Source organism: Andrena cerasifolii, chromosome 5 (assembly GCF_050908995.1).
Source record: "Andrena cerasifolii isolate SP2316 chromosome 5, iyAndCera1_principal, whole genome shotgun sequence".
Taxonomy (NCBI): Eukaryota; Metazoa; Arthropoda; class Insecta; order Hymenoptera; family Andrenidae; genus Andrena; species Andrena cerasifolii.
Genome location: NC_135122.1, coordinates 6,366,002 through 6,390,640, shown reverse-complemented (window position 1 = coordinate 6,390,640; position 24,639 = coordinate 6,366,002). Strand labels below are relative to the sequence as shown.

At 50.9% G+C, this 24,639-nt stretch overlaps 1 protein-coding gene across 8 annotated transcripts in view; it reads right to left on the bottom strand.

The window, feature by feature from the left end:
* Positions 1-208: 208 nt before the first annotated feature.
* The window catches only part of Shal (potassium voltage-gated channel protein Shal), a 110,596-nt gene continuing 86,165 nt past the window's right edge, over positions 209-24,639 (bottom strand). For 2 of the 8 annotated variants that reach the window (XM_076813206.1, XM_076813208.1), the window contains 2 exons: positions 12,578-12,855; positions 209-7,655 (listed from right to left, as the gene is read on the bottom strand). In XM_076813206.1, coding sequence (XP_076669321.1) covers positions 12,712-12,855 — 144 coding nt within the window. In that variant the 3' untranslated portion in view covers positions 209-7,655; positions 12,578-12,711. The other 6 variants (XM_076813205.1, XM_076813203.1, XM_076813204.1 and 3 more) reach the window with 6 other exon arrangements.

Genomic DNA, 24,639 nt, shown 5'->3' with positions numbered 1-24,639 from the left:
AAATTGAATTTTGGCCAGCTTTTGACGAGTTGGGACCACTGTGCGGCGCGGCTGTTCGGAATCAATTTGCAGTGACATCGATCGAGCAAGGTATGCTGGAACGTGTTAGGAATCGAGATCGAACTCGAGCACCCCTCGCTCCGCGACGTGGACCGCGCGGAATAAAGAAAAAGCGAGTCGCTCGATCGAAATGAACGACGCTGGCTCCTTAAATATGAATTTCAATTTATTTTTCACTTGTTGAGTAAGGCGTGGAAGCTACCGAAGACGGACAACACCTTTGGCTAAAACGTCTTCACCCCTTTCCTAGTTACATCTATCGGGTGTACTCGTTACAACGTGCCGGCGCTTCACCGCTCTCGATAAACCGTGTTTCCACATCTACCTTCGAGTTCTGCCCTTCCCGACCCTGCCTCACCTCCCATTAATCCCCCCCATTCGCCTCCCCGTGTCCTACAGTTTCGATTAAAAATATGGTTATTGCCAAATGATCGATGCACACCGCGTTACCCCCGAGCCCCTGACAGGCGTCGTGTCCGCTTACAGATCCAGATTGGTGCATTCGGAAACCAAGAGGATCCGCGCGGGGGTCGACGGAGTGCTAGCGTCCATCATCCCCTCTCAGCGTGTTCCAACCCTCGTCGCGATATCTGTCGCGTTAGCTGCGGAGCCGGCTTCCTCGTCGCTCTACCCTCGAACGCGTTGCGACGTCCAACGGCTGAGTTTCTTCGTCCAGGCACGCGCCTACTGGGAAGTCCGATTCTAAGGGCGCCAGGGCGTCGATCGAGGTTACCTCGGAATACCCGCGAAATACGATCGAGGAAGAGATTTATAGAGCTGACACTGTTCTCGGCGGTGGTTCGAGGGGGAAGCGACAGGGGGCGGCTCCTCTCGTCGGCTCGATTAAGAAAATATACGAATAACGAGGGAAAGTTCGACGGTTTCACTGCGCTTCGACTGACGACTACTCTCGAGTCCGCTCGCGAACGCGCCACTTCCGAGTGGCCGGCGCATGTCCTTCGATCACTCTTCGTTCGACGACACGTGCTACGAGCGTACAATTACATAATTGTCTAATTACGGCTGGGAGAGGCAGCTCCGGAACCCGCGTCGCGAGTTGGACGAGGATCTGCGTGAAACGCGCGAGGGAACACTGTGAGGCACGAGCCGGCTGCTGAGCTCGCTCTAACGCGGGGCGGAGAAGTATATAGCTTGGATATGCCGAGTCACGTTGAGAAACTGTGGATATAGTACTCACGGGCTGATAGATTGTAGCAGAGAGAAGTTCGAAGCTGCTCCGTTTTCCGCGGGAGTACGTTTACGTTAATTTTCGATGGAATTGCGTGGAGGACACGCGTACACAGTGGTAAGACTCTAGGCAACATTCACGAGTTGAGAAGGAGATCATTGCGCGGGGCTTCGGAGGTATTAAATTCCCCGCGGGAATATGTTAACGTTAATTCTTTGCGATATTAGGCGCAGGATACGTAAGGTACCTGGCAGACGGCGAGAAAACTCCATGCAAAATTTAGTCCGCCTGGCTCGTCAAAGGGAATACCACTTGATAGATCAATTGAACCTAGTTGTGCAGAAAGCTACCAACCCTGAATGATTTGAAACTGAGTTTTAGTTTGAAGATGTTAATTTCTGAAGGAAAGTAGCTTTATTTCTATTTAGTGTATTTTATTTTTAATGGGTTATTCAATAGTGAGTAGCATAATTAATATTATTCTATTAAGAATTATTCTATTAAGAATTATTCTATTAAGAATTATTCTATTAAGAATTATTCTATTAAGAATTATTCTATTAAGAATTATTCTATTAAGAATTATTCTATTCAGAATAATATTAATTATGCTACTCACTATTGAATAACTCATTAAAAATAAAATATACTCAATAGAAATAAAGCTACTTTTCTTCAACAATTAACATCTTCAAACTAAAACTCAGTTTCAAATCAGAAAATCATTTCTGTGGCTTTTATTTTTTTAGCCTAAACTGGAACTATGCCTCAGTAGTCTTAATAATTGTATAGTGTAAGAGTTGGTCTGTGGCTTGGTAATTTTTTTCAAAATAAAGATCACAAAATTATGCGTACCGTGTTTAATTATTTTTTTTGTTATTTTGAGGGTTGGTAGGTTTCTGCATAACTGGCCCGATTTTCCGTTCGAGTGCGTTAACGTTTATCTTCTATGATATTACACGACAATATGCTATTAGACTTGGCGTTTTACAGAAAGCCAGAAAACTCTAGAAACCCCAAACTTTAGAAACCCCATCGACGCACCCCGATAAGTTTCATCGATTCTTGAAGCTTGCAACGACCACAGTTCCCCAGCATCGTCCACCTTCTAGTCAACAGAAGCCTCCCCCATCGCTCGTGCAGCTTCGCTTTTTTTTCCCAAAAAAAAACCTAGTACGTACACACCGTGGTGGCGCGAGTGATTTCCGCTCGGAAAGCGGCGCGTCAGAGGTTTTGGAGCTGCACCCCTCCCAGCTAGAATACCGTAAAACGCAATTACGGCCGAGCGCGTCAGGAACATTCGGCGATCCTGCTACGCTCACAGGTCCTGTGGACGGTGTCCTGGTTACAAAAGGATCGCTTTCCTTTCACGATGGAAAAGCGGCGCGGGCGAAGGGGCGGGGGGGGGGGGGCGGTGGGTGGTGTCGCTTTTAATCAGTTGAAGCAAAGCGAAAACAGCGGCTGGGATCGATCGTGCGATCCGAAATTCAGGCTGCCGCAGTCCACGCCAGTCCCCAGTCACCCTCGGTTCGTTTAATTCTTCGCGAGGGTGGGAACAAGCGCGGTGGACCACCCGTAACCAGGTTTCCAGGATCTTTCGATCGTCTTCGCGCGACAAACCGATTTCTCGACCGATACCGTTTCTCTGCTGGCTCGCCGAGTGGATAAAGTGATTCTGATTCGTTCTGAATTTTATTTCTTTGGAGAGCTCGTTGTGCCCTGTACACCGAGCACCATCAGGAAAACTGAATGGAGATCAGGTTTCTTCAAGCAACCCCCTCTGTCTCTTATTAGCAATCGTTTTTATAATCGCCGGGAAGGAGACCACCGTTAAGTAGCACCTCTCCCTTTCGCCCGATTTAAAGCGCACCCCCGAGACGCGCACCCCTTTGGAAAGATCGCAGGAGAGTTCTGCGAGACCCCTAAGGACGAAAGTAAAGGGACGAGCGTTAAACGAGCCATTGAACGCCCGTTCGCCGACACCCCTTCGCTCGCCGCCCCTCTTCGCGTCGCCTTAAACCCTTACTAAAGTTAATACACGTCGCATCGGAAAAATTGGCAGTACGGTAGTGAATTGAAAGACTCGTTATATCGTGTCCTTCGCTTCCCTCGATCGCGTGCTCCCGCTCCCTCTGCTCCCCTCCCTCGATCGCCGCAAGCCCCGACGCAGCTACTTTCTTCCTGCACCCTTGCACCGAGAAGTCGCCGTCTGATCTAAGGAAAACAGTTGCAGGGATTGCACCCCGACGATTCCACGCAGGCAACCCCTGCCCTGGTTTCCCACCCCCTTTAACTGGAGAGGCTCCGTCGTTTTCCTTCGGCAAGGGCGAAGGGTGTCAAGCAGCCTCCCTTCTCGGTGCATCCCCCTTTCCCTAGCAAGCGAGCCGCCAGTGTCGCGACACCTGTCTCCGCCCCTTTGTCTCCCTTTGTCGTCGCGAAATTGCTTGCTCGGCGGTCGCTTAAAACCGATCGACCGGCGCTAACGACACGATTTCCGGTTGCTTCCACCTATGAGAAGCATCTGGGTGAGCAGAGGGCCTGGGCGATCCAGCGAGGATCGAGATCGAACGAAGCTCGTCAACCCCGTCGTTCGCGCGAACGTTTCAAGCTTGAACGCCGAGGAAACGGTTCCGCGAACCAGCGGAGTCCATCGAGGAACGCGCAACCCTCGATCGAGAAGGGGAAGCGAAGGCTTGACCACTCGCCAAGAACCAAGAGACCGATCAGTTTCAGTGCACCAACCCCCGAGCTACCCTTGCACGCTTCTGCACTCTCGGCTCTTCTCATCTGGCCTTCGTTCGTTTCCTCCCGGTGGTTCCGTGCCCGCCAGGCGGAATAGGCGGCGTCGAAGCTTAACCCGACAGCCATTTCTCTCGATTAACGAACGCAAAAGGGGGTCGCGCTGTTTGGTGGTTCCTTTTCTTCCGCGGTTCGCGGTGAAGTAGATAGTCATCGGTGATAGTGATCGATCGATCTGCGGCGAGCTGGTATGATTTTTGAATTCGGGTTAAACTCGAGCCACCATTCGCGACTGCGCCCTCTTTGCTTTTAATCTTCCCCACCCCACCCCCCACCCCCTACCCTCCTCGTTTCACCCTTGTTTCGCGTGGCCATTTATCCGTAAGATTTCGTTCGCTGTCTAATGGCGCGATCCCGCGATACAACTGCTCTTCGGACGACAAAGGACCCGACACATTATTCTCGATTACCTCTACGATCATATAATATATTAATCTTCTTTTTCATTTACTTAGACTCACGTTTACATCTTTCTTTCGCCCCCCGCACTGCACCCAGCCACGCCTCTTGAACTGTAACTCTGATAATCGACTGGTGACAGCCACGTTTCTTGTTTCCCAATTGGTGATGGCTTTTTAAGCGTGTGTCTTTTGTCGGATAAGAAGCAAGGTGTAGAATGACAGTTTGCTCCAGAGTAGATATGATGTTCTTATGTCGAAGGACTGTTTACTACCAGTCCCATGAAATGAAATACAAAATTTAAAAACTCAAATTTTTGCTTTTTGTGCCGCAACACTGTGCGTCGAGTACCGGGCTACCCGAAACAATTTCAAGCCATTGAATGTGATATTGTTCGAACATTTTTGGCTAACATCAAACAATACCGCAGACAATAAAGCATTCAACTGCTTGAAGTTTGTTTCAGGTAGCCGGGTACCCGACGAGTTAAAAAGTAACAGCTCTACTCGAGAGTGAAAAGCTGCTGCGATCAAGGTTGACAGAAAATTGTTTTCGAGAGAAAGTGATGCTTAGATTGAATCTTCTGGATTAGTTGAAACATTAAAAGGACTAAAACGTTGCAAAGTATTATCATATTAAGGAAAAAGGCCCAAATGGCAAACGTTCTGGGACACCCTGTATAGATAGCAGAATTACAAATAAATTTTCTTCGCGTGTGGTATGAAAATTATAGGGGAAAAAAAAATACTGTTCAGATAAAATTATAATTTTTTTTGGAAGATGGTGCCCTGGAGGGCGTTCTGGGTAGGGGCCCAGGCTAAATCCGCCACTGTTGGAGCACCAGGTGAACTTTCTTAACAGTGGAATAGGGATCACCGAGATCTTCCAGTGGAAGGAAAGACTTCTTCTCAGGCAAGGTGAACGTCCCCTGGATTGTCTGAAATTCCCGAAACGATTGAGACAGCCAGTCCAAAGTATCTCCACCAAAGTTCCCGAGGAGTTTGTAAAGAGGGGTGGCTCGGTGCCTCGAAGGGGTTCACCTCCCACGCACTCAGGCACGCATTCTAGTTTGAAAGTTGATTTAGAATTTATTTTATTGCGCGACGCGAGGGTGCTGCAAGTGTATGTATGTGTGTCTCACCGATGTGTACATGTGTTCTGCTCCTGTCCCTCCATTTCGCATCCTATTCCCACACGTTCGAGTGTGTAGCTGTGTGTACGTGTGCGTGTACAATATATCTGTATGTTTATGTATATATATATAATATATTCCTTCCTCTTTTATTTGTATTTATAATATAATATATATATATATATCCTCTCTCAATATCTCTCTTTTGTTCGTCTTCGCTCGTTAGATCGTTTACAATTAATTACAAAGTTAATTACAGACAACACGAGACTCCCCATGCCGGATTCACGATTATTTACAGCGAGCATCCAACGGCGCCCAGGCGCCGTCGAATTAAAAACACCGATTCTTCAGAGCTTCCTGTCGCTCGAGAGAGAGAGAGAGTTCCTTCGGAATTCCGAAACTGTTTCGCCCCTCGAGGTGACCGCGGGTCGATCGTCGATCCAACGACCCCTCCCCCCCAAAAAACTGCCCCGCCACTTAAAACCGTCCGTTTCCAGACGAGCGAGACCGTTCCCAGTGGAAAAGCACCGCGAACGGGGGGCTCGTCGATAATACTGTTCGACGGATGAAAGAAACCTCGAATGCAAAACGGATCGCTGACTTAAACACCAGAATCCCGCGACGAAGACACGCAACCATCGAAGCGAGCGAGCGAACGGGGTTAAGGAGTATGGGTCAACGATCGACCCGTCGATCCGAATCAGCGCGCGCCAAGGTGGGATCGATAAGTTACCACCTAGGGAACAAAAGGATAGAACGGAAACGGGACTCTTCGAAGAGTTTTTGAAAGAACGAGGGCATCATCTTACTTTTATTTAGAGTACCAAGGTACCAGTGGGTCCCTACCATCCGCCCCAAACGTCGTATCGACCTCTCGCCGACTGCATCCCCCTGTTCTCGCCACACCCCCCTGGCAAGGGACCCTCCAACAAACTACTCCGCGCGGATACAGCACGAATTCCGTTCGCGTCTCGTCGCCCCTCTCTTCTTTTACGATCGCGATCGTAAAGCACTCCTCGCCTTATCCTAGCTCTCTCCCATTTCGACCACCTTCTCCTCGCTGTGCCCTTAAGCATATCGCTCGCCTACTTAAACCTAGCGAGCCGAGGGACACCTCGGAGACGGCGTCGATCCGCTTCCACGGTATCCATGCGTCGGCAGGATCTCTCCAGAGATCGTTCCTTAAAGCTACCAGGGACGTCGCTTGTCTAAAGGGTCGACCTGCGTCTGACGACCGCTCCAGCGAGACTCCTCCCTCCCTATTACCGTCGTTTAACGACCGCGATTTCACGTCGTCTTCAATTTTTCCGCCACGTTGAGCGCCACCCACGGAGACACCCCGACGAGGTCCTCCGCGCGGCGGAGCTTCGAGCAGGGTCCGCTTCGAAGATCGACGGACAACGAGCGGAAAGATCGAAGAGGACGAGAGGCTCCGATGAGTGGAAAGAAACGTCGCAAACGATCGAGAGGTTCCACGAGGTTACGCTCGCAATTTGTCAATTGATTCGCGTGCAGGCGCAGGTCCTGGAAATAACGAGTGTCCTGGAACGCGCGCCAGCTGTCCCGCGAGTGGCAGAGCTTCCGCTAGGAGTTCGAAATGGAAACAACTGTAGTTTAGTGACAGCCACGAGGGCAAATCGAATTCTGATCGGTCCGGAGACACTGGGGAGATAAAGGAGTCAAGCTCGTTGGATTTTCTTTGCTTTCTTCGTATCCTTTTCAGGGATTAGCTGGCGCGGTTCGAGGCGCGGCTATAGTTCGTCGATCCTCGGGTCCGTGAACGGAACGGATGGAACAAGGTGTGCAGGCGCGTGGCGCGTGCATTAACAGACTTTCGTCCTCGAAAACGCGGAGAATTCCAGCTGCAGACGCGTCCCTCCTTCGTGGTCTTCTTTCAGCCGGAGGTCGCGTGGAATCCTTGCTCCGCGAGGACGAGCGGCTTCCGTCCTCCTCGAGGATCCTCGAACCCTCTCTGGGTTCGTTGGACGCCCTCGGCGGGTCCGCGGGATCCTGTTCTCGCTCGTAGGCGTCTACGCAGAGGCGCCAGCCACTCGCGTCTCTCTCTTCCCTTCACTGCAATTAAAAGCGCCGTGCTGCTGGGTCTGGCTGCCAGACTGGGTGATTTCGAGGAGCTGATCGAGGCGCTTGACGATCGCTGGTCCGCCTCCCGGCGGTATTTTTCTACTGGCGTGACTGTGCGTCGAGGGGAAGCTGTTGGTTGAGATTGCGTTCCTTTATCTCCTGCTTCTTTTCAGTAGCTTTCTCCGAGGACTCGCTGATTTTATTGAGTGTGCTTTAGCAGGGTGCAGTGACTGGTAATTTTGTAAATTTTGAAGAATGCTACTGCGTTTGGAATGCGTTCGCCTTGCAAGAAATCTCGCGAATTGATTTATTTATTTATATATTTGTTTATTTATTAAGGGGCAAGCCCGAATTTATACAATAAAGAATACAGTGGCATACGTGCAAGCAAGAAAAAAAAACAAAGTATCTAGCCGCAAACAAAAAAGAATAAAAAGAAAGAAATACTTAAGCATTGCACCTTAGCTAAAGACAATTTTGCGCAGATTGCTCTGGAAAGTTTGTATGGATCCACCGAAACAAATCAATCTTCTCTGAATATAAATTGCCAACGCTGACGATCCGATTTACAGGATCGCGAGCACCAAACTTAGATTTTAAGCTCGAGCAGAAAAAAGATGTCCTTCCTCTTAAGCTTCTGGATGGTGCATAGAGTGAGATATCCCGCAGGAGTGAAGGACAGTTGATGCAGCCATTAACAATTTTAAATAAGAAACAGAGATCAGCAATACGCCTACGCTCCGATAACGTAGATAAGTTCAGAGATGCAAGAATTTGGCCACAATTATGATTATCGCGTGACATTGGACGTCGCTGTTTATAAGCGGCAAACCTAAGGAATCTATGTTGCATTTTGTCTACAAGTAGATTGTCTCTCTCAAGAATCGGCGACCAAATTGAGGAGCAGTACTCTAAAGATGGCCGAACTAATGTGGTATAAAGCAATCGGTTTTAATTATTTAAGAAGAATTTGTCACCCAAGGTTTAATACTAATAATAACTTCATTGGCAAACAGGTGCGAGTGCTTATTCAGAAGAATGTTTTGAAGCTGTTGGAGGTTTCGAGAGGTCGCCAGCCATCCTCCATCAGGAATGAATCGACGAGAAGGCTCCACGAGATAACAGTCTCAGCGAAATCGCCCAACATTCTGGCCCCCGTCCAATCATTCTTACTTAAACATTTTCGTGCGGAGGGTGGAGCTAGCTGGAAAGACGAATAGGGGAAATCCTCCCTCGGAGGAAGGAAAGGAAAAGAGTGGAAATCCTAGGTCGAAGGGCTTCTGCGAATAGGATAGCTTTCCCCGTGGCAAAGCGTGTCGATGTTAAATCTTTCGAGCATTGCTTTTAAAAGGCAAACCGCGTGAAATCAGGTCCCGACGCTTGTCAAAGCGTGACACGATTGACTTCTTGTTTTAAAAGGATCTTTGACGGAGGGATTGGGAGAGAGATTGTTCCTTTGAGACGCTTCCAAGAGACTTTCCTGCCTTCCCCAACGGTCTGAAAGCATTTCTTCGGAACTGTTTCGGGGAAAACCACTTGGGTGGGGATTTAAATGCGATTCGAAGACCTGTTTATCGACCGAGATTCCGCGGAACGCGCTCTTCCAGCTCGTAAGTTACGGGGAAGACGGCCAAGTTCGCCGAGAACTACGCTCGCGTCGCGTTTTCGACAGCCCGGCGGAGGTATAGCGCGCATTGTTGCGCGAGAAGCTTGGATTCGAGCCAAGAAAACATGCCCCTGGGTGCTCCGAGGGTGTTTAACGACTTGGATTGCGTTCTAAATAAACAATACAGGAATATAAAAGGGGGTAGCGAAGGACTGGAGAAATAACAACCAAGTAGCGGAGCCCAAACACCCCACGGAGTCTACGGAAGCACGAAACTCACGTACAATGCCAATTGGGAGAAATCTCTCTCGCACCGCGTTCCCCTGTGACAGCAAACTACCCGGTAACGTTCCTCTAACACAGCTCTCTAAAAGCCCGCGATCCGCCAAGCTGTCGTCGCGTTGATTAGCCGGAAGAGCCTTTGTGGCAAATTAATAACGCTTATAAAAACCGGAAAGTCGGGCCTAGCTGGCGCCCGCAAGCCCCCCGGTGCATTTCCCCAGTGGCGCGTGACCGCGCGGAAGGCTGGAGAGGAGCGCGAAGCCGCGAATCCGTTTTTCGGTCGTTGCTTCGTCGCCCGGGGGCTCATTGTTCGCGGCCACGTTTCAGGAAGCCGCGCAAGTTACCGCGGGAAAACTAGGCCTCCTTTGGAACTCGGTCACGGGGCGGGAAGGAAGGGAACCGATTGTTGGCCGAGGAGCAGCCCTGGCAAAACGGAGCCTCCGCCACGAGTGGAGCGGAAAGGAGAGCGACTGGTCGACTCGAGTGTCTCCCCGGTCTAAGTGAAGCCCTTTCGGAGGGGGGTGAGTGCTCGTGTCGCTGACGACGAGCTCACTTCTGCTCGGCGACAAGAAAAAAAAAAGAAAAAAAGGAGAAAAGAAAAACCGGCGATGGAAATAACACACTCGACCGGCTGCTGTCCCTCGACCCTGGTCGATACCCGCCCCGGGTCCCGGCTGCGAATATCGACCGACTCTCTCGCGAGGCGAGACAGCGTCCTGTCGGACTGATCGGTTTAGTAATCCGGCGGATTTCGAGGGCCCTTCGTTTCTGCTTCGACAGGCCCTAATCGGGATTTTTGATAGATGCCTGTTGGGTCTGTATCCAACCGCCTGGGGGCCAATTGTTTCGTCGAGAACAACGAATAACTTTTCGCCGAATAATATTTCTATTCTATCTGTCCTATTCTATAAATCTAAATGAAAACGAAGCGTCGAATGCCGTCCAATGTCGAACGTCCAAAGAAACTCGGGCCACTAAACGGGGACAAGCAATTCCGGCGAGTCGAGCCGCATTACAAACGCAGCGCGATTTGAGCAAGGATCAGGAAGCCGCGGCGCGGTCGCAGAAGGGTATTTCACCTGTGCAAATTTGCCTTCGGCCCCGTTTCGAGGATCAGCTCTCAGCTCCTTTCTCCGTGGCTCCGGTTGCTCTTCAACGGCCGGCTCGAAAGCCTCTCGACGTCGATATTCCAGTAACGCGCTTTGCCCGATCGATCTATTCGGCCGATTCACCCACTCGGCAGCCGGATCGAACCGGAAACCGGGTCGAATCACGGCTGCGTACGTTCCGGGAGCTTGTCTGGCCAGTCGAATAACGCTGTAAATGCGATTAAGTGAAAAGTCAAGAGGTGACCTGCGATATGACCCGAGCCAACAAGCTCGTTTCCCAGAATTTAGGGCTGCCTCGTTGGATTCGGACGATCCGAGGTATAAATCGGTCCGAGACACTGCAGAGGAAACGCGCTTTCCATCCCTTGCACGCGAGACTCTCTGATAATTTGCCTACTTCGATACTCTTCGCGGAACAACTACTACTGTTTGCGCATTCACTTAGGTCTTGAATCCCGCGCGACCATGCAGCCCACGTTCCCCATGGAATTTTCAAACTTCGGGCACCGAAAATCTGCAACTCAAACACAGTGCACTTGCCTATCTGTAGCGACCAAAGGATCAGCGATTAAATCGTCCCCAGAGTTCAAAACAAACGAATCCCAGGCTCATCCAGGTGCGGACGCTTCGCTTGCGCAACATTCCACCATCCTCCAGCGCGGCTTGGCGATCCATAGCCTGCGGCAACCTTCGGCTGGCCATTTCGATCCCCGAATAAACGGTGCTTCATCTTCGAAATGTACCTCGCGGAGCAGCTTTCAAAGCGGCTTTGTGGCCTATGCCGAACACCCTGGCGGCAGGCTCCGTCGATGTTGGCCGAGGGTGGTGCTCAAAGCCGCTGTGAACCGGAGATACAGGTCAACCAGAGGGTCGAACTTGTTCGATTACACTCGGATCTTCGAGGCAGCTTCCGAAACTCCCCCTTCGACTTTGTCGAAACGATGCCGGCTGATCCTCTGCGTTAATATCGAGTCTCCCAGTTACGCTCCGCGATCTCAACCAGCGTTCCCCTCTCGATGAGTGGAGGTGCGAGACGTGGAACTATCGCTCGTCAGGCGCCTTCGATCGCTGTGTTTTCTCTGCGGCAGCGGCAGAAGCGAAAGCCCCCCCGATGGCTCTTCGCGTACCAACGGTGAGCCCCTTTTGCTTGCGAGTACGATGAAGCTTGATCAACGTCAACGACGGGGGACCGCGGCGCGGATTTAAGGGGCAACGCCTCGCTAAATCGTCGCCCAGGACTTGCCACCCGAAACGCGGGCCAGATGGACTTTCGCGGGCACTGTAAATCATCGAGGGTATCGAGGAATTCTTGCTGCAGCCATGCAAAGAGAAGGGGGCGTCGCGGCTACTTAGATGCGCTCTAAAGTCTACGCACTCTCTTTTCATCGCTCCGAATGGACGAAGAATTAGTCGGGGGGGGGTGGAATTGTGTCGGGGACCTGGACGGAGACGCGAGCCACCGGGAGTAGCCACGCCTTACTCTGTGCTTTCGAGAATAGATTAGCAGAGGCTGGCTACTACCAGCGACCCGGGGCCTGTAGCTGTAAATAATGCACAGTTTAGCAGAAGTTTAAGACCGACGGAAGTGGCCTCGACGCAGGATGTTTCATCCCACATTCGACACCGTGCCCCGATTAATCAACTATCTATCAATCAATGAGCAGCAAGCTCGCGAAACGTTTCGGCCTCTGTTGTCAGAAGGAACGGAAGAAGTCTTTGCTCTTCGTCCATGTTCCTGGCGACTGGACAAGGCTCGTCCGTTTCTACCGTGGCTAAACGATCCCCGTAAGAACACTCGGGGAGCAAAGCGATGGAATATCCTGCTGGAGAGCGCGGCACCACTTCCGGCTGCGCCGCGAGACGCGCGCGGAACGTAGAACGCCCCGGGAATAAAGAGATCGTGAATGCAGGCTCACCGTTCTTCCGGCCGGTCGGCCATTGTTCTTTCATCGAGCAGAAGAGGAGGACGGTGGTTGGTTTTATTTATTGTTGGAGGTGGTTTGTTCGTAATAGCGGATTATGGTGATCGTGACCGGTCCCGGTGATCGACTCAAGCGGTCTCCGATACCGGGAGCGGTGGCTGCCCACCGGAAGTAGTCATGGCAGGCGCGGTGTTGGTGGTGGTGGTGGTTGGGACCGGAAGTGGCTGTAGGGCCTGCATGTCACAGGTGTGGGAACCGCGCTTCTTTAGGTCCTGCAACAATTCGCATTTCGGAAATGTTTCAATTTACACTCTTCGCGTCCATCTTCGCTGCTTCTCTCGCTACCCTTGCTCTCTCTCTCTTTCTCTCGCAGTCATCCCCTCTCTTTCGTACACTTTCAATCCCCCCCCCCCTTTCACTCAGATTCATTCGTTCGTTCCGTTCTACGCGACTCTCTCCCATTCAATCTCTCCCTTTCTCTCCGTATCTACGTATCTAGAGCGACTATGACGACTAATCGTAAGGCGAGTTACGTTATGCTACTGTCTACGTCTCCTCTCTCTCCCTCCCTCCTCTCCATCTCTCTCCGTCTCTCTCGTTTTAGCTCTCTCTTTTTCTCTATCTTTTTCTCTCTCTCTCTCTGTCTCTCTCTCTTTCTCTCTCTCTCTCTCCCGCGCAACGTGCCTTTGCGCACTATTTCTCTTGCCCGGAGCTCCTCGAGTTCGGAAAGACGGATCGACGCAGTCCCATTCTCTGCTTCCCGAGACGAGAGTCGGAGCGTGACGCTGGGCCAGCTGAGCGTTTCTCGAGACCGGGAAAGCTAGTTTTTAACTACTCGATTCTGAATGACATGGAATGAGATGCGACCTCGCGGCGACCACCACAGCGGCACCGACACCGAGCTCGCTTCGTCGCGTGAGTCTCTACAGCGCGAGGACGACTCGGAGGGTAGAAGCAGGGAAACGAGGTAGGCGGAGAGTTCGCGTCGGTGCCGCTGTGGTCGGTCGATCCGATGCTCCCGGTCGAGTTTCGAGCGACTTATCGCGCGGCCAAGATCACCGGCTAAGAGAGATGTCGAGAGGATCGGGGGAGGGGTAGAATGAAAGAGGCGCGCGGGCCACGTGCAGACGAACAATAATTCCAGAGAGAACAGAAATTCATGCGGAGAACAGTGAGAAACGTGAAACGACATGTACCAGAGGCCTGAGAAAGCGGGCGACGGTGCTGCCGGTAGACTAACGGACAACAGACAACAGGAGCAACAGTTAGAGTAAAGGTTGTGAAAAAGGGCGACAGCGATACACAACAGCAAGAACAGTCGACTAAAGGTGACGAGCAGATAGAGCTTGACAAAGGGCGGCGGTGAAAGGTGGCCGAGCAGCTGAAAAGCATGCGAGGTGCGTGTAAGTAAGAATGATCGTATCGACAGGCCACTAATCGCAGAATCAACGTCCTCGTCTCTTCAAGTCCTCGATGCTTCTTCGGCTTCGTGGTCCGCCGTGCGCGTCGCGTTATCTGTTTACCAATGACTCCGCCGTCGAGTCCGCGTGCTTCTTAATATTCCCGCGTGTTTGAATTTTGCTTATACCCGATCGTCGCGATGCAGTGCCATTGCATACGGTGCATTCGAACTTGCCCTGAGGGTATGGTACATACACGTGGAAGCTTCGTCAGCGCTCGGTAGCCGGCTGGACGCCGCGTGCGAGTATAAAAGCGGCACCTGTCACTGCCAGCGCCGGGGTCAGCCCGCTCTTTCTCGCTGACCGAAGCGAACTTCTCGTCAGGCGTCCGGAGTGTATGTACAATAAGGTAGCCTCCAACGTTACAGACGGCACGAAGTTCGAGTCGTTGCAAATGGGATGGATTCGTTCGTGGTCCCTGGACCTTAGCGGTACTTGAAAGCTACTTCTTAAGTCGCTCTTTAGCGAATTAATGCGAAACAATCCCAGGGTCCATGGAATCCATCGCACGCCTGCGACAACAGCGGCAAGCTTGATAAAATATAAAATCGCGAGTGGCACCAAGACTCCTACAAAGCCTGTGGAACTGACTTAACGATGCCAGTTCTCGGGGCGTCGAGCTAATCGTAAATAAGGGTAGGAACGGTGGTAAAAGAGAGATAAACGAGACGGGTGGACGCGAACGCGTCGACGGCCCCATAGCGCAAACCGTCGTCGGATTTCCCGGCAAATCCGCCAACTGCATCCGTGCACCGCAATGCAGTTCTCCCTCTCTCTCTCTCTCTCGCTGTCCCGAGCGAGAGTGAGTCGCCGACGCGAGCGTCATCGTCTTCCCGACGTCGTTCGACGAGCGTCGTTAATCCTGTCCAGCCTGCCCCTTCCGTCACAACGATGCTCGTCAGAACGCCCTTCCTGTCGCGCCGCGTCGCATCACGGGCGATGCACCCGCGACCGGGGGCGGCTTAAGGCTGCTTCACACGGAAATTTACAAGCTCGAACTTCAAATTTATCCTCTAATTTCTGGCAGATTAATCAGAGGGATCGAGTGTCCAAGTCGCTTTAAGGGGCAACGCGAAAAGGGGCTCCTAGGTGTAGTATGTTGGCATTGCTGAGAGGCAGCAGCTCGCGAGCCTCGATGCAGAGACTTGGTGATTTCCCCGTAGAAACGCATTCTTCCTCGTAGCGATGTTACGACGCCTGTGGCTTAGACAGCTTGCATCAACACCGTGATACTAATTGTCCGTGGCACGGTGGAGCGTCGTGACGCTGGCTGCATTCACAGACGCTTGGCAAGGTGTCCAAAAGGCGCCACCCGTACTCCCGTGTGAACGGAGCTTTTAGCCGCGGTCGCGTTGCAGTCTCTCGCCCGTGACGCACGGCACTCGCGCCTTGTTCTCTTTCGGTGGCGCGTGCACGCGTTATTTCGGTTGCACCGGGATGCATCTCCGGCGATTGATCGCGCGCACCGAGCGAGTCGACGCGCACCCGCTTCAGAGCGTCGCGAGCGCGATTCAGCTGGGACAAAGGGGCGTGCTGGAGCAGTCGCGTCGCTGACGAGGCGCGCTGATAGCTCTGCTTCCGCCAGGAGCTCGCAGCTTGGGAACTTTTCCCCGCGGAGCGAATAGTCGGTCATCGGCCTTCTCGTCTCGAATTCTTTCCCGCGATCCCTACGCTTGCTTGATCGAAAATTCATGATTGAAAAACCGAGTAACTCTGTCTTTCTTAAAATAAGAAGAGCGATCCATCGAGGCTTCTCTCGGCAACTGATCTCCTCCATTCTATCAACCCTTCCATCCATCAGCTTAGTTGTCGTGAGTCGCGAAAAATCGGCGCTCGCCGTGGCCACGTACACGCCGCGTCACGCGGTGTTAACGCAATACAGGGAGAACGCATTAGGAGGAAGACGAGGGGCGCATCATCGGCGACGTTTGGATTTCGCCCCCCGGCCGTCTTTCACGGGCGTGTACATTAATCATCGGCGAGCGCAACGAGGACGAGACGGCCTCGCTTATTAAAGCTCCTGGGGACCGTTAGTCGCAACCGTCACGCCGAGGAAACTTTAGAGGGCCGCGATCGTAAAATAAATCACAGCTACGTTAAAAATTTCCAACGATACGCGCGGGATCGTGGCGCCTGGGAAGGCTGCTGCAGCTCCCAGGGAGCGACGAGGCAACTGTGCGATGAAGGGTTGCGACGTTGAGAAGACAGTGGACAAAAGAGCAATATGACAACGTCTTAGAGTTAATATTTCAAGGGCTACGGAAGAAGAAGCTTCAAAGTGTATTACTCCTGCTCACCCTCGAGATAAAAGCGCCTTTCTGGAATAGGGGCGGAGCGGGGTGAAACTGGGTAGCTGGGTCGAACTAGGTATTCCAGTTTCTCCGTAAACAAGGATAATATCGATGGAAGAAAAATTGACGCGTACTATGGTTCGTCTGCAATAATTCGTATAAGAACTAGTATTATACTACAAACAGTGTTTCTTCTCGAGAATGCTTTCTCGAGAATTTCTCGAGAAATATGATCTGATTTCTGATTTCTCGAGAAACAAAAAATATGGAGAAATCAGGAACACTAACCACAAATCGCAGCAGTCATCGCGAAGAACCGTGAATACCCGATTTGACCCACCTGCACCTATTGTATCTGCTTCCATCCCATCCTCTCCCAGAAGAATTCCATTTCCCTAGAGAAATTTCACTCGACCAACGACAAGCCCGATGACCAATTGGTGAAAGCTCCCCCGTCACCTTTCCAAGCCCCCAAAGGAGTCGTTGCGAGTCCTTTGTCTCCAGCATTTTTTCTCGCAGAGCAGAGATGCCGGCGAGGCGCCGGACAAAGGGAGAACGCCGGCTGGACGAGGCCAGGGAAGCGTCGAGGCGTAAAAAGCGCGTAAAACCCGGCTCGCTTGGTACCGTAAACATCCGGAGTATACCGTGATTCGTCGACTTCCCGTTCCGCCGCTGAACGCGCCCTACTTCGATCGCCACCTAAAGGGGAGCCTAACGTCTCTGTCTCGATTAAGCGCGATTCGATTCTTGGCATCCTACAGCGTCGCTCGGTGGGAAGCTCGCTAAAGAAAAGAAACTGGAGCTAGAGCAGACTCGAAGCCTGGTGTGCGCTGGGGAGGGATTCCAGGGCGAGAGAGGATGCGGGAATGGACGGGAAGCGAAGAAGCGATCGCGCGGGAATGCACAAATCAGAAGCCAGATCAAGATTCAGCCGCAACCAGTGACGGGTACTCGGGGGCGGGCACCATGCCAGAAGGGTTCTCGCGTCCTGGGAAGACCTTCGCCTCCTCCTCAGGGACACGGTGGCCTCGGGGAGAAAGGGAAAGTAAAGCGACTCGGGGAAACTGAAAGGTCGAATCAGAAGAGGCCGTCGGGGAGCGTGTTCTTCGGGATGAAACGAAACTTGGGGCGACCGAGAAACGAAAGCTTGAGGAAAATGAAAGAAAAAAAACGGCCCGAAACCCAGGGAGAGACGAGACATGGATAGCGTCGCGCGTGAAGAAGCCAAGGGGGAGGGTTTCTCGGGGAAAGCAGACACCCAGAAGCCAATCCAGGGACCAGCCACGCGACACGATATGCATGTTCTCGACCATCGAGGGGATGCATGGGGAGGCCTTCGTGTGTCCTTCGTCCTGATCCTTCGAAGGACAAGAAGAGATGCCTCGTGTTCTCCCAACGGACATACAAGTATCTTATGCACATCTTACAGAAGAGATTGCACACGCGTGCGACAATGCGCGTTGCCGAGGCGCGTGATGCGTGTCTGTGTACGATGTCATGGCCGTGGGATCTGGTCACCGAGAGTGTCATCGTACCAGAGGTAGTGATCGGGTCGATACCGGTATCGATTCTATTAACCCCAGTTCATAACTTTCATCAAGCCGTAAGGAAAAAAAAAATTAAGTAATGCACCTTCTCTATGACAATTTCGCGCAGATTGCTTTCGAATGTTTGCATTGATCCACCGAAAAAATTGGTGTGGTCCGAGTAGGAATGGGCAACGCTGACGATCTGATTTAATATTAAAGTTTCGCTGCACGTGAGTATAAATATTATTTCTTAGCAGTTTGTAATAATATCTGATTCTCTTAGTTAATCAAAAATAAATAAATGAAACTCGTGTGGAGAGAAACTTTAATATTACCTATCCTATTTATAACGTTTGGAGATGAAAGCTGAAGCATTAAAAAGTAATGAAACAGACATCAATATTAAAGTAGTAGGTATGAATATTTTCGCCGAAGTATCAAACAGATTTTGATTTGATGCAATATTGATTTGGAATTGCTTTAAGGCCAATCTGTATCAAAAAGTGATACAGAGTGCCTACTTAAAATTTCGATACGTATCGACACCGTCTATTTAGCACTTTGGAATCGAATTAATTGAATATGATCAATAGTATCGATCCGATCACTGACCAAAGGATGGCTTGTGGATTCAAGCCCTGCTACTATTCAACTGTAAACGAGACACCAGGTTGTCGAACGTATCGCCTAGGCACTTGACAAATGCCTTTTCACTTTTCTATACACGTTATTTACAACGCGAGATTCGTGACACAGCGGGTACAGAGGATGGGAGAGATGTCTGTTTGAGATACCAATTGCGAACCTCGCTCTGGGAGTCGAATTCGGACAGTTCTGAATGGAAATAACGATGCCAGTCACGCTGCCATCGTTCCTCATTGATATTCTTTCCAGTTCCTCTGTATTTGTAGCGGTGGTCCGCGGTCTGAGAAGTGCTTTCCTATACTACTGATATTCCTCCGCCCAACGCTAGGTCCACGGAGAAATCCCAATTCCCTTGGGAGCTACTCGGACTGATATTAAAACCATATCTCCTTTAGTTTCTCCGATCACTTTCCATTGAAAATTTCTCTCTTTACGAGTGTTTGAAGCGCGGAACTATTTTAATAAGAAATAACGACGCTGTCTACCGTGTCACGAACACTTTTCTTCACTTTTCATTGCAATCGCACTCTGAGAACGTTCGCAGCTCTAGATCCCACGGCCGTGTACACAAGGGGACGCACTTGCGCGGGGAGGAACGCGTGCATCGTGACGCGCGCGTGCACAAGAGACATCGAAACGATTATAACATAGTGTGTGGCACAATTATCATCGTATCCAAAAATTGTTGGCCGGGTAACCACGGTTTTCTTTACCTTTTTCCGCACTTGTATACGGTCTCCATATACGAGCACCACTCTATCCTTGCTCTCGTTCGAGGTGAGCTGATACGACAAGCTCTAAAATCGGTCGATTCGTGTGTTTCTCGGGCGGCCGTCGTTGGGAGCGCCGTCGATTTATCGTTATCGCGCGGCCCGTGATTCCGTCGTTCACGACACATCGTTTTTTTTTTGTTGTATTTTTTTTTGCGACACGTTCCATTCGCCGTTAGCGTATTTTCGTTTCGTTTCACACGGTCGTTTTCAATCGGAGGCGTCGTCCACGAAATTCCATCGTGTTAGAGAGGGAAAAGAAGAGAGAGAGCGCGCGAGAGAGATCCATCGGGTTCATTATAAATTCCGCATGGTTCCACGTGGACGAATCGTTTATTCGATGTTCGTGTTTATTTGTTGTTCAGTTCGATTCGGTTTCGTTTCGTTATTTTTGTGTTTTTTTTTTTTTTTTTATTCGTGCATGCGTTTCCGTGTTCGTTAAAGATCGATTTGTCCGTCGTGGGCGAGCGAACGGATGAGCGACAGACAGGATGTGTCGAGAAAGAGGTTGCCGTTTCGCAGCGAGGTGGATGATGATGCACGGCGGTGACGCCCGCGGTTCAACGGTGACGATGACGATGATGAGGGTTGCGGAGGATGCGACGCCATCGCAGGTCCAGCGTGTCCACGGTAGATGACGGTCGTCGATGAACGGGGGTGGCACGGAAATGAGGAAATAGAAGAATTTGATTGACTTATACTGTTTTAGATTTTCGCACTGTGTGTGAGTCTTGTGTCATATACATATATATTTTTTTTGTTGTTGTCTGTTATTTTTGTTGCCACTCTCGCGTGACTGGTTGTATTTCGTGACAATAATTTGTGTTTCTTCCTCTCCGAGCGTTCCGTATATTTACACACACACGCGTCTCTAGTACACGCGCTTCGTTACTTTGTTTTTTTTTTTTTTTTGTTTATTTTCGTCTATCCTTCGTTACTCTCGGAAAGCTCGTTTCGTTCGAGGTGGCTGCGTCGCCGCAGCCGTGTCTCTGTGTGCCTCCGAAACGTGTACACGTATCTCGAGCTTTTTACCTTTCCATTCTCTAACGTTCTCGAGTGGTCGATCTCGAACCAATTTCGAACCTCGTCACGGTTTTACTCGCCGTGCGTCGTCGTCTCTGATTACACATATCTATCGTTTTACTTCGCTTATTCGATTTACTTGTTCGCCTTTTACACTGCTCTATCTCGGTTTCTGATGTGGCTGTTGTATTTTTACTTTACAGTTTCGTTCGTGTCAGTTTTACTGGGCTTTACAGCGTGCTTTACACTATGGACTGCGCTAAGAAAGCTTTAGGGCCGTTCAGAACGAGGCCTCGACGAGGTAAGTCCCGTCCATCGCAGCCCCGGTCTGTCCCCCTTGGGAACCCGACACTTGGGCCCTTGTCGCTGGGATGTACTGACTGTACGCCTGCTGAAATCCACACCACAAGCACACACTACATTGTTGCACGCTAGGCTCACCTACCCTAAGTCTGTTTTCTACATGGGCCTACGGTTTTCTCTACGTCGCCGTCAGACGGGGCGAGTTTCTTTCCCGAGATTCTACATTCAGGCCGTTTCGCCGTCGCGGGGACAGCTTCCCTTATCCCTGATCCGTCGCTAGGCTGTTTCTACGTGGATCGACGAGGCTACTCTGAGGTCGCGAAGGGGTTGCGATCCGAGATCTTTCAGAACGAGCGCGTCGAAATATTGTCGTGCCTAAAACAGTCTCCATCTAGGGATAATAACATTTGTCACGGTAACTCTCGTCGCAAGAATTCGTAACACTAGAGGTCTACGCTAAACCCTATTCTCCCTAACTCGGAGCGAGTTCGGGAAGAAGCAATCTCTCCGAGGGGGAGGGACGGAGGCACGCTGCTTCGAAGGCTGCAGCGCGAAGGGCGATCGAAAGGGGTGGCTTCTATCCAGGCATCGTCTGCTGATGCACGATTTTCCGAGCTTTCTTGAGCTCGATAGCTAACGGAAAGCAAGCCTACGTCAACTTCTACCGACTTCAACAGTCTGTCGTCTCTCGCTGTTGTCAGGGGGACGCTATCTTGGTTCCTCGCTGATCTGGCCCCTACGTAAGCGTGATCTAACGCTGGCTAACTGCCCCGGGCAACGTGGTCGTGTCTCGATCAGCGATTTTTGCCCGAGCATCGATCATACCTATCCTCCTATCAATCTTCCGTTTCCAAGTGGCGCGAGCGCTGCTCCACGCCCGCTGCGGACGGGACCATCGAGTCGGACTTAATCGACGGTCGGTTTAATTAAATTTAATTAATTCCCGTCGCGGCCATCTGCGTCGCGGTTTCCCGAACGTTAGGACGCTCCGGCGTCGAGAATTCCCGGCCCTGACGATCGCGAGGGCACCGTCGCGTTAATGGACGCCGTCGCGGCTCCGGTGGGGCCGAAAACATTGATGAACCGACCCGACGTCATCGTGGTGAACTGATTACACGAACGCTCGTTAACGCGCGCCGACGATTTCGAATATTCAAAAGCACGCCGACCTTTTCGACACTCGGGGTTGAAACTGCACCGAAATTAATAGTAGGGTCAATCCCTTTTGTTTCTGGATAAATTCAGGAAGCTTGATCGCGCGGAGCGTGTTTTTGTGTAACGTAAAGGTGCAAATCTGCGATGAGAGGAAAATCGCGCGTCTCACTTGAGACTTTAATTTCGTGAGAGGATTTTTACGCGCACTGTATCGGAAGGTACCTAATTGTAAGTTGACTAAATGATGCTTTTAATGTTAAAAATACAAAAAGGGTGTCTCAAAATAGATACCGCGATATCTCAAGGCAAATTATTTATTCTTTAATGACAAATCTGATAATCCAAACATATTTGTGGGCTTCTTACTCTTTTTTCACATTTTATTTTTATTTTATGTGTAATGAATGTGGAAGGAAGGAGACACGGTGACAATTTTGTTTAAGGTACTGCAACTGTCTCACAATTACCCTACCCACTAATGGACAAAGTTGAATTTTTTCGTGAAACTAGACTCTCGTCAGGCAAGTTTCATGATATATTTTCAGAAATTTCATCTCTCCGGACTGTTTCCATTATTTGCATTTAGTTGTGTCTCTAAGATTTTTGTCTCGCGCAGAATCACATCGTGGATTCGCACCTTTAGAGTTGATCTTTCCGTGGGATTACTTGCGACAGATTTCGATCGCAGTCATCGATTTGTATAAAGGCAAATGAACGTCACGATGAAACCTGCGCAAGCAATCCCACTGAAATTAAAGTGTGCCGCTACATCTCCTTCTAATGATCAAACAACCCCTTGCTTCGCTCAACCCTTTGACGAACGACTGCGAGTACACGCCCAAACACAGCGGACTGCGCACGTTCACGTTTCGGCGGCTCGAAAACCTGAGTATCCCACTAGAATCGATTCCCTGAGCAGGCTAAGGGTACCCCTGAGTGGCTGAACAACCGCGTAACAAAGTTCCCGCGAGTATCGACAATGAAAGTTCCGCTGAAAGAAAAGTAGCTTGATTAAAGGTCGTCGATCCGTGATCGATCAAAGAACGCCGCCAGCGTGCCTCGCGCCGATCGAACGGCGACGAGTGACGTCGCGGGCGCACAAGGAGCAGCGTCTGGGCTCGTATCCATGCAGCGTGTCTTCGATCGTTCGCTAATTAGCCCCGTCGATTTCAGCGGCGCTCGCGTCGGGGAGGGCCACTGAAAGCAAGTGCTATCGAGAAACAGAGGGTCGAAGGGAGGGCGAGCAGAGGGAGCCTCGCGACAAGGGGGCAATCTGAACGCGGTCTCTCCTCTCCCTCCCTCGAATATGTAACGTTGCGAACGCTCGGCGTACAAAGACTGCGGAGGGTAGTCGGGGGGGAAAAAAGTTGCTCGCGGTACCGAACGATCTCGCCGGGCACGACTCGTGCCCGATGATCGCGAAGAGGTACTTATGTGTTCCGGCATTCAGCAACAGTCCAGAGAGAGAAGTGTGGAAGAGGAACGGTGCCAAGAACGAGAAACAGAGCCGGTCAAACAGCATTTCCCAAGAAAGAAAAAGGTAACTAAACCGAGCTAGCAGGCTTTCGGTGGGGAACGGTGAACAAGAGGCAGACAAGTAACGAGTGTGAGATTTCGCTGGGCCTTACCTTAAACGGACGAGAACTGTTTCTACGGGACGAACCACGCACAACAGGTGCCGACAGTGTTTATGATACAAAATATACAGACATATTTACACGTTCGCGTGACACTCGCGAGGTTTTCAGGGGGACATGTATCACGGGGGTGGATTTCGAGTTGCTGGTTGGAGTATCTTAAGGGATGCAGTATCAGCTTCCATCGGATCCCTTGTATATACGTTGCTTGATTCTAGGACCGAACGAATTGAGCCTTGGCGATGGGAAACTAAATTATTATACGCATAGGTAATACAGAGCACGTTGTGTCATTCTTTATCCTGCTACTTGAATCATTTCTCGATTACAACGAGACCTTCCGTTGCTCCTAGAGGCAACGCCCGTGAATGCTGATACTGCACCGCGTCCAGCGATTAACCGCGCGACGTGGATCATAAAAATTGACAAACGACAGCCTGTCTCGCCGCGACGTTTACGGCCGATCCCATTGGCGACTTACCTGTTGAACCAGGGTAATTAATTTCGCAGGACGCTGGGATTGACGTCGATGCCGGCGGGTAGGGTGGGGCCAGGGCGCTCGATATAATCGCGTACCAGTCGAAAATAATCAGGAAGGCCGGGCCCGTTGAGGAATGCGTGGATCGCGGATCGATTAATCATCCCGCGGGCCGTAATCGACGCGGATGGACAGGCTGTAACATGCTGCTAATTCCCGATTAATCATCTTCGAGCCTAAGCTCGGCCGAAACACCGCCGTGATTAATGTAAAGGGGTAGCAGAGGCGCGAGGAGCCCTCGAATTTCAACGTGACACGTGTTTCTTCGAGATCATCGAGCGACGAGGCCGTCCACAAGATTAATCGCTGCGAGCCTACCGTACCGTGTCTGTTAAGCGCCTAATAAAGCGTTAATCGGCGAGAAGTGGGTGCGCGGTGCTTTCTAATTAATCCCCCGTGGCACGGCTGCGTTGAATTTCGATCGCCCCTCCTCCAACCGCGAGTATACTTAATTGCCGTTGGCAGGATTGCGTGCCCTTCAACGACTTAATGAAATATACAGATGTGGTCCACGCATGTTATGTACAGTCATATATTTCATCGAACCGGGTATTCATATGTATAAAGGACCGATGAGATTTCCAATAGCGATCAAATGGAGCAAAACTGGGGGGACAATGGGCAACGTCAATGCCCGAAATAGAAGTCGAGTGGCCTGGATGGCGAGGAGGCGCGGACGACAGTTCCTCAGACGTTCCGATTCGA